The 14,431-nt window shown below is 36.6% G+C and overlaps 1 protein-coding gene across 2 annotated transcripts in view; it reads right to left on the bottom strand.

Annotated features, from left to right (window-relative positions):
* Positions 1-14,431, bottom strand: part of ME1 (malic enzyme 1) — a 254,780-nt gene that overhangs the window by 210,674 nt on the left and 29,675 nt on the right. For both annotated transcript variants that reach the window (XM_077162347.1, XM_077162348.1), the window contains one exon: positions 11,482-11,615. In XM_077162347.1, coding sequence (XP_077018462.1) covers positions 11,482-11,615 — 134 coding nt within the window. The remainder of the gene's footprint in view (positions 1-11,481; positions 11,616-14,431) is intronic.

A 14,431-nucleotide genomic window follows, 5' to 3' on the forward strand; every position in this document is an offset into this window, starting at 1 on the left:
GAGGGAAATTTATTGCACTAAATGCCTATATTAAAAAACAAGAAAGAGCAAAAATCGAAGACAACAGCAAACCTGGAGGAACTTGAGAAAGAACAGCAAACTAATCCCAAAGCAAACAGGAGAAGAGAAATAAAGATTATAGTAGAGATAAATGAATGGGAGAACAAAAGAACAATAGAAAGAATCAATAAAACCAAAAGTTGGTTCTCTGAGAAAATCAATAAAATTGATGGGCCACTAGCAAGACTGACAAAGAAAAAAAGAGTGAGGATACAATAAACAAAAGCAGAAATGAGACGGGGTGCATTACCAGACCCTGAAGAAATAAAGGAAATCATAAGAGGATACTATAGGTAACTATATGCCAACAAACTAGACACTTAGATGAAATGGGCAAATTCATGGAAACACATAACCAGGAAGAAACAGATCTCAACAACCCAAACACAAGTAAAAAGATTCAATCAGTTGTCAAAAATCTGCCTACAAAGAAAAGCCCAGGGCCAGATGGCTTCACAGGGAATCTTATCAAACATTCCAAAAAGAATTAATACCAATCCTGCTCAAACTTTTCCAAAAAACTGAGGAAAAAGGAATTCTACCTAACTCATTTAAAAGCTAATATGATTTTAATACCAAAACCAGAAAAAGATCCTATAAAAAGGAAAACTATAGGTCAATCCCTGTAATGAACACAGATGCAAAAATTCTCAACAAAATATTAGCAAATTGAATCCAGCAACACATTAAAGGAATTCTACACTGTGACCAAGTGAGGTTTAGACCAGGGATGCAAGGATGGTTCAACACAAGAAAATCAATTAATGTAATACAGCACAATAACAAATCAAAAGGGAAAAACTACATGATCATCTTAATTGATGCTGAAAAACATTCAACAAGATTCAACAGCTTTTTTCTGATAAAAACACTCCAACAGATAGGAATCAAAGGTAACTTCCTCAAAATGAATCACGGAATATATGAAAAACCAATAGCCAGCATCATACTCAATAGAAAGAGACCAAACACTTTCCCCATAAGATCAGATACAAAACAAGGATGCCCACTGTCACCACTATTATTCAACATTCTGCTAGAAGTTCTAGCCAGAGCCATCAGGCAGGACGAAGAAATAAAAGGCATCCAAATTTGAAAGGAAAAAGTAAAAATGTCATTATTTGCAGATGCCATTAAACTAGGAAAATCCTGAGAAACCTACAGCAATGTTACTTGAGCTAATAAACAAATTCAGCAAGGTGGTAGGATATAAAATTAATGTGCAAAAACCAGCAATGTTTCTATACACAAGCAATGACCTAACTGAGGAGTCAGTTAAGGAAAAAATTCCATTCAAAATGGCAACTAAAAGAATCAAGTAACTTAGGAATGAACTTAAGTAGGGATATAAAAGACTTGTACACAGAAAATTAAATAACATTGCTAAAAGAACTCAAAGGAGTTCTAAATAGGTAGAAAGACATTCCCTGCTCATGGACAGGAAGAGTAAATATAATTAAGATGTCAACACAGATTCAAAGCAGTATCAACTGAAATCTCAACAACCTACTCTAAAGACTTGGAAAAGCTAGTTACCAAATGCATCTGGAAGGGAAAGAGACCCAGAATAGCAGAAAGCATCCTAAAAAACAAGATATGGGAAGATTAGCATTTACTGACTTTAAAACCTATTATAAAGCCACAATAGTCAAAACAGCATGGTATTGGCACAAAGACAGAAGTGCTGACCAATGGAATCAAATTGAGAGTGCACAAATATACCACCAAATCTATGCTCAACTGATTTTTGACAAGGCCCCCAAATTCACTGAACTAAGACAAAACAGTCTTTTCAATAAACTGGCTTGGGAGAACTGGATATCAATCCAAAAGAATGAAAGAGGATCCCCACCTTACAGCCTATACAAAAATTAACTCAAAGGGCATCAAACACCTAAATATAAGAACTAGCACCATAAGGCTTCTAGAAGAAAATGTAGGGAAACATCTTCAAGACCTAGTACTAGGAGGCAGTAATAGGTAATAGTAATACTAGTAATAGGAAGTAGCTTCCAGAACTTTATGCCCAAAGCACAAGCAACAAAAGAAGAAAAACAGATAAATGGGAATTCCTCAAAATCAAATGATTCTGCACCTCAAAAGACTTTGTCAAAAAGGTGAAGATGTAGCCAATTCAATGAGAGAAAATATTTGGAAATCACACATCAAAACAAAGTTTGATACCCTGTATACATAAAGAAATCATGCAACTCAACAATAAAAGAGCAAATAACACAATTATAAAATGGGCTAAAGATATGAATAGGCATTTTTCTGAAGAGCAAATACACATGGCTCAAAAGTACATGAAGAGATGCTCATTTTCAATAGCTATAAGGGAAATGCAGATCAAGACTACAATGAGATACCACAACACACCTCTAAGAATGTCTGCTATTAAACAAAGAGGAAACTACAAATGTTGGAGAGGATGTGGAGAAATTGGAACACTTATGCACTGCTGGTGGGAATGCATAACGGTGCTGTCACTGTGGAAGACAATTTGGGGGTTCCTTAGGAAACTAAATATCAAGTTGCCCCATGACCCAGAAACAGCACTATTTGGTATATACCCAGAAGAGCTAAAAGCAGTGATGCAAACAGATATTTGTACACTGATATTCACAGCAGCATTATTCACAATCGCCAAAAGATGGAAACAAACCGAATGTCCATCAACAGACAAGTGGATTATCAAAATGTGGTATATACATACAATGGAATATTATGCAACAGTAAGACAAAATGACGTCCTGAAGCACATGACAACATGGATGAGACTTGAGGACATAATGCTGAGTGAAATAAGCCGGACACATAAGGATAGATACTGTATGATTCCACTTTTATGACCATGGTAAAGGTAAAATCAGAGGCTTATAATACAGAATATAGGGGACTTAGAGATATATAGAAACCAGAGATGGGTGAATGGTTAGCTAATGAGGTTGAACTCCAAAGTAAGGGAATAGATAGAAGTGAAGGCAGTTCTCTAGTGGGTCTATATGTAATATTACCATTTTGAGCAGGAACAAGATTGAAATGGGTTGTATACACCTATGTATCCCACTGATTAACACTAGAAATATAAATTAGTTTTTGCAAGAACTACTTCAAAGGTCTGATTAGTGTACAAAGAGTGTCTAAGTCCAGGTTACAGGGGGAAAACTGCTCTTGCATGCTATCAACTGTTGAAAAGGAAATCATCAGCACTACCACAGCAACAGTGAGGTAAATAATGGGGGGCTGGACAAGAGTTAAGAGGAGGTTTAGATTAGTCTCACACCTAGTGGAATGGCCACTATTGAAAAAAACTGAAAATGACAAGAGCTGCAGAGGATGTAGAGAAAGAGGCACACTTATCCACTGTTGGTGGGAATATAAAATGGTACAATAGCAGGTACAACTGCTATGGAAGAGAGTTTGGTGGTTCCTCATAAAGCCAAGTACAGAACTGCCATATGATCCAGCAATTCCATTACTAGGTATATATTCAGAGGAACTGAAAGTAAGGACACAAACGAACATTTGCACACTGATGTTTATAGCAGCATTATTTATGATTGCCAAGAGATAGAAACAACTTAAATGTCCATCAATAGATGAGTGGTTAAACAAGCTCTCCTTTATACATATGATAGAATAATACAAACCTGTAAGACAGAATAAAGTAATGACGCATGTAACAACATGGATAAAACTTGAGGACATTATGCTAAGTGAAATTAGCCAGAAATAATAAAAAAAAAATGGTCTCACTAATACAAACTAATAGTAATGAGTGAATTTTGAGAACGAAATTTTAAAACACAGGCTATCAGGAGATAGAAAGAAGGGCGACATTGGGCATTTGGTTAAGATTGGGCATTTGGTAAAGATTGGGCATTTGTGCAACAGGACTGATTGTAAAAATTCTGAAATGGATAGCACAATACTACCTGATAGTAGTAGCACAATAATATAAGTATACCTAACAAAGGTGAATGTGAGTATGGTTGAGGGCACGTATGAAACCATAACGAAAAATAGAGGATAAAGTCTGGGATGGTATAACGTACAAATGCCTAGAGTGGACAATGATGGTGATTAAATGTACAAATACAAGTACATTTTTGCATGAGGGGGAACAAATGAATGTGAACATTGTAAGATGTTGAAAATGGATGATACAACAGGAAAAAGTACAAAAAATGCAAGCTAGATCTATAGTAAACAGTAATACTGTAATATACTTCCACTGAATATAAAAAAGGCATTATGCCAAAACTAAATGTCAACAAGGGGCATGAATTCTATGCAGAAGAAATGGAAATGTCTTCATATAGATTACAGAGACAAAGGCATGTTTATTTACTTAGGTTGTATTATATGATATTCGAATAAAATTGTTTAAAAATGAACAGAGAAACAAGTGCTAGAGAAAATGTGGAGAAACAGATGTACCTATTTACTGTTCCTAGGGAAGCAGAGAGGTACAGCCCCTTGGAAGGGCAGCATGGTGGTCCCACAGGAGGCTAAGGGTGGAACTGCCATATGATCCTGCAACCCAGTGGCTAGGTATATTCTTGGAGGAACTGAGAGTGAGGACACGAATGGACATTTGAACACTGGTGTTTATGGAGACAGTGTTCAAGTTTCCCAATAGATGGAGGTGGCCCAAGGGTACAATGCCTGAGGAATGGAAGGTAGAACTGTTGGTGTTTACATACAACAAAGTAATGAGTGGCTGCCAGAAGGAATGAAGTTGTGAGGCATGTAGCTGGGTGAATGAACCTTAAAGACAGTATGTTGAATAAAATGTCAGAAACTAAAAGATAAATACTATCATGGCTCACTCATATGGATATGAGTTTATTATAATATACTAACTCAGAGAATTGAAGATGAGAGCATGGGTTAACAGGTTGGGGTCTACTGTAAGGTTCCTAGATTGTCAGCTCTTACAACAGTCATATATATTTAAGAGTTGCAATTGGTATTTCTAAATTGTGAGATACTAGGCTATTTGTATATAACCTAATTGTTTCCTGAAACTTCAGGTATTTATGTGACACCTGAGATTCAGAGTTAGAGTTCTGAATCTAAGAAAGTCAGTATTATCCCATACAGGAACAGTTTAAAAAGTTGAAAAGAGATCAGACTTCGACTAGGGATATGAATAAAGCTGATCTGGATAGGACTAAAGTAAATCAAATACAAGACAAAGGATGATATGGTCCATATTTTAAAACTTCAACTTTTGTGTGAGACTTCAACTTTTGTGTGAGACCAAAGGGAGAGATGTTCATTTGCTGCAAAATTTTTATTTTGGGTATGCCTTACATAATTTAACTTGTGTGGCCAGCCTGTTTGTACACCATAAATACATGGAATCTTGAATAGGGCATGAGACCTTGTTGGTTTGCCCAGATTGGTGTGATTCTCTGATATATCCCAGAGTAATTTCGGCAGAGAATAAAAAATATTTGCAAAGTCCCCTTTGGCGAACTGAGGAGAAAGGAGGAAATATTTAACTTCCCCATTTGGAGAATCCTTGATATTGTTGCAAGCAGTGGGAACTACCAAAACAATAGGCCAACCCCTCGATCTTGGGGTTTGCCCCTGTGAAACTTACTTTTGCAAAGGAGAAACTAAGCCTACTTATAATTATGACTAAGAATCACCCCCAGAGAACCCCTTTTGTTGCTCAGATGCCTCTCTAAGCTAACTCAACAGGTTAACTCATTGACCTCCCTCCTACATGGAACATGACTCCCAGGAGTGTGAATCTCCTTGGCAATGTGGTACAGAACTCCCAGAATGAGACAGGACCTGGTATCATGATTAAGAAAACCTCTTGACCAAAAGAGGGAAGAGAAGAATGAGACAAAATAAAGTTTTAGTGGCTGAGAGATTTCAAACAGTGTCAAGAGGTTATTCTGGAGGTTATTCTTATGCATTCTTACGCATTATAAGACATCCCTTTTTAGTTTATGGTATATTGAAGTTGTTGGAGTGAAGTACCTGAAAGTGTTAAGTGGGTTCCAGTAAACCTGATTCACCACATAGCTTGTACAATGTGTCTGTGAGTGTGAAAACCACGTGTCTGATGTTCCTTTTATTCAAGGTATAGATGAGCAAAAAAATATGGATAAAAAAATAAATGATAGGAGGGATAAGAGTAAAATAAATTAGGTAGATTGAAATACTAGTGGTCAAGTAGAGGGAAGGGTAAGGGGATTGGATGTATGAGGGTTTTTTTTTCTTTTTATTTCTTTTTCTGGAGTGACATAAATGTCCTAAAAAATGATCATGGTGATGAATACCCAACTATGTGATGATACTGAGAGCCACTGATACCACGTATGGAATGTTTGTGTGTGAAGATTTATCAATAAAAATACTAAAAAAAAAAAAAAAATACAGGGGTAAGGGAGAACATTGCATTTTAGAATTTCACCAACTCTGTGAGACCAAAGGAAGAGAGGTTTATTTTGTCCAAAACCTAAATTCTCTGTAGCACATAATCTATCTCCACCTATCTGGTGAATGGATCATTTAAACAACACGTGGAGCCAAGAATGGGAATGAGGGCTTGTAATTTTGTATAGATTAACGTATTACCCAGATACAACACAGAGTATGTTGAGCAGGCAATCAAAAAGTACTGGCAAACAACTCTGCAAGAGAATCATTGCCCTCCTCTCTAAGTGGGACATGACATCCAGGGGTGAAAATTCTCCTTGGCAACGTGGGAGAGGACTCCCAGGGATGAATCCAGATCTGGCACCATGGGATCAACAATTCCATCCTGACCAAAAGGGGAAAAAGTATAATTAATAAAATATCAGTGGCAGAGAGAGAGTTCAAATAGAGTCGAGAGGCTACTCTGGTGGTTGCTCTTACACAAGCTTCAGGTAGACCTTGCTACCTATCATAACCTGCCAACCCCCAAACAGGACCATTCCAGCCAATCCTAAAAAACACATAGGACAATTTATAAGATTCCACAAGGGTTCCAGGCACTAGAGTAACTTTCCAGAAACCTACAACCTCCAGATGGGTCCCTGGTCCAGATAAATTCTGAAATCTAGCCCAGCCTCTCCAGAATATCAGATAGTTCCATTCCCTACCCCATATTAGTGACAGACCCTTCCAATATCAAAAATTTAGAATTGCCAAAGCCCAAACACCCCTAAAGAGAGGGATGGAAAGATCAAAGGTGATGGTGGAGTTATACAAAGAAGATAGGATTTAACAAATGAATATGAATGCTGAATCATTAAATTGATATCTCTTTTCATCTCCAGTATTTTAGAGCAGCTAGAGGTAAAAACCCAAAATGGTGAAATTGTAACCTATGTCAGAGTCTGAAATATGTTCTACAACTAACTGTGGTCCTGTGATTTGAAATTTATACCTTTTTTGTATACATGTTATTTTTCACAAAAAAAGACGGAAAAAAAGTTGATTGTGATGATAAATATTTAAGCCCTCTAGTCTCCTACATTCTGGAGCAGTTAGAAGGAAAAATACGTGTGGTAGCCCATGAGAAATTCTGGGATCTGTCTTGTAACCACTTATTGAAGAGTACTTTGAAAACTATTGCTTTTTTATTTCTTTGCATTGTATACATATGTTAGACTGTACAATAAAAATTTTTTTTTAAAGTATTGGCAAAGTCCCTTGAGGGATGGGATAAAAAATATGGAACTATTAAACTTTACCATCAGGGAAAACCTGATACTGTCTCAAACATTAAGAACTCCCAAGTAAAGAGGCTAAGCCCTTGATCTTGAGGCTTGTTCTTTTCAGGCTTATTTTTGTAGCAGAGAAGCTAAACCTGCCTATAGCTATGCTTAAAAGTTGCTCCCAGAAAACCTCTTTTGTTGCTCAGATATGGCTTCTCTCCCTCTAAGCCCAACTCTGCAAGGAAAATCATTACCCTCCCCTATACATGAGACATGACATCCAGGGGTGAAAGTCTCCCTGACAATGTGGGTTGACTCCCAGGGATGCCCTGGCACCTTGGGATTTACAATGCCTTTCTGACCAAAAGGGAGAAAGAATTGTAGCAAGTAAGGTATCAGTGGCTAAGAGAGTTGAAATGAATTGAGAGGATATTCCAGAGGTTATCCTTTTTCTTTTTTTTAACTATGCAGCTATTAAAAGAATGAGGTAGAGCTAATGGGTCATGGAAAGGTTGCAGAAGATAAGTTGGCTTTAATACCTGCATCTACTCATGAAACATCAAATCTTCAATGCCCTAAATGCAACATAAATGGAGCAGATTATACTCCATGCGCAGGTCTCACTAACCTGCACGGATTTTCAAACTAAAACTTATGCCACCACCTTATCCTTTCCACACTCAATATACAATAAGCCCGTAAGCCCATCTTTACCTGCCCACAGTGATCCCAGACCTCAGAAAATGAAATATAAATCCTTCTCAGAAAATTTTTGAAAACACTTAATAATGGGACATAGTAAGACTGAGTGAAGCACCTCCCTAATCATAATTATTGTGACACAACGTTACTGTTCCCTTCTGCTCTCCTGATATTTCTGACCATTCTCTCTGTTGGATGCTACTACCACTTTACAGCACCATGGTTCTCTTATTATCTCACCTTAAACTAGATAGTCTATGCTCAGCATCTGAATTCCCATGGGACTTTTATCTCTCTTATAAATAAGTCAACATTTTATAATAAAAACTGATCCATGCAGTCCACTAAAAACAAGATAGGATAGTTAAAATTAAAACTACCCTGGAAAGTGGGGACCATATGATCATGTACATGTTTAAGTTCCTGGGAACAGAACTAAGTTTTTTTTTTAATCCTAAAATCTAGAAGAATACCTTATATAAATATTACTCAATCCTTCATAGCGCTGTATTTTGAAGTCTTAAAACTATAGGAATGAAGTTTCTTTGAGAAAATTTCTGGTATCAGTCACTTTAAAAGAAGAGAATATATTAAGTTAGAAAAGGCTTCTTCAAGGCTCTAAAATTATACACCATAAGTAATGCCCAGATACAAGTAAGGCCATACCTAATATAAGACACAGGATCAGCTGTATTATTATATTATGTAATAAGCAAAATTTTCTAAGGATAGAGTGAAATGAAGACTTATTAAAATAAAAATAAGTAAATACCATGATATAATCTTATGTTTCTATAGAAATTTCTCAATATTTTAAAACATATAATACTCATTTATTACTTGTTTCATCACTTTGTAGGTTAAAATAATATATTACAATTTATTGAGTATTTGCTACGCATTGGGCTATCTACACTTTAAACTTCACAACAGGATTTTCAAATAGCTATTATTCTCTCTAACTCACAAATGACAAACTAAGGTTTTATTCTCTCCAACTCACAGATGATAAAACTGAGGTTTAGAGAGGTGAAATACATTTCTAAGAAATGGCAGAGTCAAAAGCAGAGGTTAAGTGATCTATAGATTCAACACAATGACTATCAAAACTCCAGTAGTCATTTTTGCAGAAATGGAAAAGTTGTTCCTCTAATTCATAAAGAATCATAAGGCATCCTGAATAGCCAAAACAATTTTGAGAAAGAACAGAAGAGTCACATTCCCAAATTTCAAAATTTACTACAAATGTATAGTAATCAAAATAATGTGGTATTGGCGTAAGGATAGATAAATAGATCAGTAAAACAGAATTGACAGTATAGAAATAGATCCACACATCTATGGCCTTTATTTTTGGCAAGAGTGCTAAGTACATACAACGAGGAAAGAACAGTCTCAACAAATGATGCTGAGAAAACTGAGTATCCACACCCAGATGAGTGAAGGTGTATTCAATATCATACCATATATAAAAAGTAAACCAAAATGGATCAAGTTCCTAAATATAAGAGCTAAAGTCATAAAACTCCTAGAAGATAACATAGAGACAAATTTTCATGACCTTAGATTCAGCAATCGATTCTTAAATATGACATCAAAAGCATGAGTAACAAAAGAAACAATAACTAAATTGAACTTCAGCAAAATTAAAAACTTTTGGACATCAACAGGTATTATCAATAGTGAAAAGACAACCTACAGAATGGGAAAAAGTAGTTGCAAATCATACATCTGATAAGGGCTTAATATCCAGAATATATAAGGACCTCTTACAACTAACCAACAAAAAGTCAAACAACCCAGTTAAAAAATGAGCAAAGGACTTGATCAGACATTTCTCCAAAGATAATACAAATAGCCAATAAGCATATGAAAAAATATTCAACCTCACTAATCATTAGGGAAATGCAAATCAAAACCACAATAAGGTTCTACTATTATTTAATCTTTGGAAAACAACATGTTGGAGAGAATATGGAGAAAGTAGAACCTTGCACATTGTGGGTGGGAATAAAAAATGTTGCAGCCTCTGTGGAAAGCAGTGGGTGGTTCCCCTAAAAGTAAAATATAGAATTATCATATGATCCAGCAATTCCACTTGTAGGAATATGTTCAAAGAAACTGAAAACAGGGACTCAGATACTTGTACATAATACAATGTGTGGAAACAACACAAATGCCCATCAACAGATGAATGGGTAAACGAAATAATGCATACACACAATGGATTATTTTTCAGTTGTAAGAAGGAATGAAGTTCTGAAATATGCTGCAAAACGAGTTCAAAATGAACTACATGAAACCCACCTAATGACAAATACTGTATGGATACACTTAAATGAACTACCTAGAAATAGTAAATCCATAGAGCCAAAAAATAAATTAGAGGTTATAAGAGCATACAGGGATTGGAGAAGTGGAAGATGTAACTTTGCAGATGTAGAGCATTTGTAAATTTTGAAAATTTTTAATTAAAATAAACAACAAAAAGCAGAGGGCATGGTATCGTGGTAGTGGCTGCTGTGATTTGCTTAAGCACCCAGCACTAGTAAGAGAGAGCAAGGACTTCAACCTAGTGTCAACTGTAGGGGAAATGTTACCTTCATCTTTGGGCAAATAAAGAAACTGACATCTATACAAAGTAAGTGACCTAAATTCAACATAGTGTGTATCCAAGCATAGAATTTGAAAAAGTATATTTTTACCTACAATGTACTAAAAGTCTCACTAAAAGCCACTGTAAACTGCTTTGCTCTATCTTACTATTCTTACACACTCCTCGCCTATCTATGATGAAATTTCCTGAAGATTCATTCACCCTTTATAGCAACAATTTTATCACACAAGAAAAGTACTCTCTCTAAGGATAGAGTTTTGAAGAGTTTTGTTTCATTCAAATGTTGGATAATGTCATTTTATTTATAGGCAAATCATTAAATAAAATATTTCCAAATCATTAAATAAAATATTTTAACTTTCTCATCCAAGAAAAACATAAACTAGACACTTTCCTTAGAGACACATAAAAGTATCCTCAGGAATGTGTTACCTGTCAAAGTCAGAGTTGAGACGCTCCAAGTTTTTATTTACTCTAAGGACCTGTATATCCTGACCAATGATGCAAGGCGGCAACAATCCATGAATGTTCAGTTGCTGTCTCTCTTCCAGGGTGAAAGCTAATTCCTACAGAGAAAATAAAAACACAATAATTTCAGAGGGAAAAGAATAGATAATTAGCATACATATACATATACAAATAAAATCAAATCAGAGGACCTGGCATCACTCTATTATGACCATGTGAAATATGAGTAAATAATCTCTCTATATTTCAGTTTCCTCATTTTTAAAAACTAAAGAATACTATATTTTGAGAGCTGTGTTATTCAGATATAGTCAGGATGAATTTAGATGATGGATGGGATGAAAATATTTGCAGGCACACAAATGAAAGAAGATATAACCATCATTATTAATGTCATTAAATATAAAAATGAACAATGGTTATTACAAGATATTTTTAAATTATAAGCATGAGCAAGGTCAACCATGACCTGCTGTCCTTTCACCCATAAAATAGATTAGAAAAAAACCTTATTCTTTTCTGGAGGCACCTGGTCCAACACTCCTCTCCCAAGTTGTCTCTTACTAATCTTACACACTCCTCGCCACACAAACTTTCTCACCATCGCCTAAACACACCACAGCCTTTCATTCCTCCGTGACACCATGATTCAAGAATGTCTTTCTTCCCTGCCTCTTTACCGTTCAAGCCTCATCTCAAATCTTCCTTTCCTCTTGAAAGCCTTCCCAGACACACCCTGTCATGGTTAGGGACGCGTGTCAACTTGGCCAAGTTGTGGTACCTGTTTATCTGATTGGGCAAGCGCTGGCCTGTCTGTTGCAATGAGGACATTTCATACGATTAGGTCATGATCATGTCAGCTGCATCCACAGCTGATTCCATTTGTAATCAGCCCAAGGGGAGTGTCTTCTGCAATTAGTGATGCTAAATCTAATCATGGGAAGCCTTTTAAGGAGGACTCAGAGGAGACAGGTTCCATTCCTGCTTTGGCTGGTGAGCCTCTCCTGTGGAGTTCATCCAGGCCATCCATCGGAGTAGTCGGCTTCACAGTCTGCCCTGTGGATTTTGGACTCTGCATTCCTGCGGTCACGTGAGACACTTTAATAAATTTTATATTTGCAAGTGTTCCCTGTTGATTCTGTTTCTCTAGAGAACCCTAACTAATACACACCCAAACCATCAGAACCCTATTATTATATCAATATTAAGTTATCTGTTAACATGAACTCTGACTGTACAAAACAACAATAATAATGTACTGAGGGACTCAAAAACAAGCAAGGAAAAAACTGACAGGTTGATGCAAAAACCCAGAATGGACCTAAGCGAATTGCTGGAATATAATAGGTGGGTATGGCAGAGTAGGCAAAATGCTCGCAGATATGAGAATGATCTCGAAGACTGTGATGAGGATTCTCCTTGGAGATAATGAAGTCTGAGAGTTTTTACACTGGCTCCTTTGACTAAACTATGACTGCTCTTCCTTTGGGTGTGACACAAGTGCACCAGCATGAGGGCTGGGTTTGCTCACTGTGACCACTTGTGTTTTTAGATAACCTGCATGGGTATGAATGTGTTCACTAATTTTGCTTTGGGTGGGTTCGATGGCCATCTTCTTATTCTGTCCCTGAAGATTTCTTGCATGGCAGAATGGTGACTCCTGCATTCTTGTGAAGTTTATTACTCCGGTAAAATAACAGACAATTTGATTCATAGAGGGAGATGTCAGACTCTGATTGGCTAGGATGTTTAAATACAGGAAAAGGGTAAAGGAATCTAATGGATGAAAAACTCTCTTTCTTTTAGTATTTTACATGGAGAGGCCCATTAATTCATGCCATGATGGAAAGGATTATGCTTACTTAGCCTCCTGAGTCAGGGGCGCAGCCTGAAGGGAGACAAACAGACTTGTCCACTGAATGACCCTTAATAGAGATCTCCAGGTTTACCAGCAAGAGCTAGCTGGGACCAATGGCTCAAGAACCTACAGCATGAGTTGCTATATACAATCTCAACCTCCCAAAAGGTCTCCAGGTGCTATCAGCAAAGCTGGTATCCAGCTCTAAGATGACGTTTTTTCCCCCTTAGCAAGGCCACTCTCATGACTGCAAAAGCCCATATTCTCAACTTTGAAGTTAAGCTGGGGGTCCTTGAAGCTCTCTTGTGTGAAGAGTAGCAGAATGGTCCCTTTCCAAGAGGATAATCCACACTGTATCTAACTGTGCGTACCTAATTACGCCCCCATGGATGCCTGGAGAATAGGGGACCAGCAAGGCTTGTCAGTCCTTTGCCTCAAGTTCTAGCCTGCTCCAAGTGACACATGCAATGGAGTTTGAGCCCTCTGCCTGCCATTTATTTTTAATTTGTGGTTTGCATCCCCACACCAGAATGCCAAATTCATGAAGTGAGGAAATTCTGTCTGTTTTCTTCACTGCTTTGTCAGGCACTCTTCTAGGGCCTAGAAGAGTGCCTGACACAATTAGAACTTGATAATTTGTTGACTAAGCTAAATATAAAATTTTAAATATTCAATTTTACAAACATAGTGTTTTTTAAAAATGAAATTGCTGCTCTGAAAACTGATTTGCCTATTTGATCTGGTAAATTATTTTTGGATTTTTTTTTTTTTTTTTTTTTTTTGGCATGGGCAGGCTCCAGAAATCGAACCCGGGTCTCCAGCATGGCAGGCAAGAACTCTGCCACCGAGCTACCTCTTTTTGGAATTTAAAGTAAATATTCTACAATCAGAAATGGATATTTGCGTGAAAAAGTAACGTAAAATGGAAGACATACTTCATTGTTAAATATGTAACTTAGAAAATTGATCATTTATAGCGAGATGTCATTAAACAATTCCTTGCAATGAGACAATTATACATGTATGCTAATAAATTTGAAAAATAAATATAATGCA

The sequence above is a fragment of the Tamandua tetradactyla genome, chromosome 5 (assembly GCF_023851605.1).
Source record: "Tamandua tetradactyla isolate mTamTet1 chromosome 5, mTamTet1.pri, whole genome shotgun sequence".
NCBI lineage: Eukaryota > Metazoa > Chordata > Mammalia > Pilosa > Myrmecophagidae > Tamandua > Tamandua tetradactyla.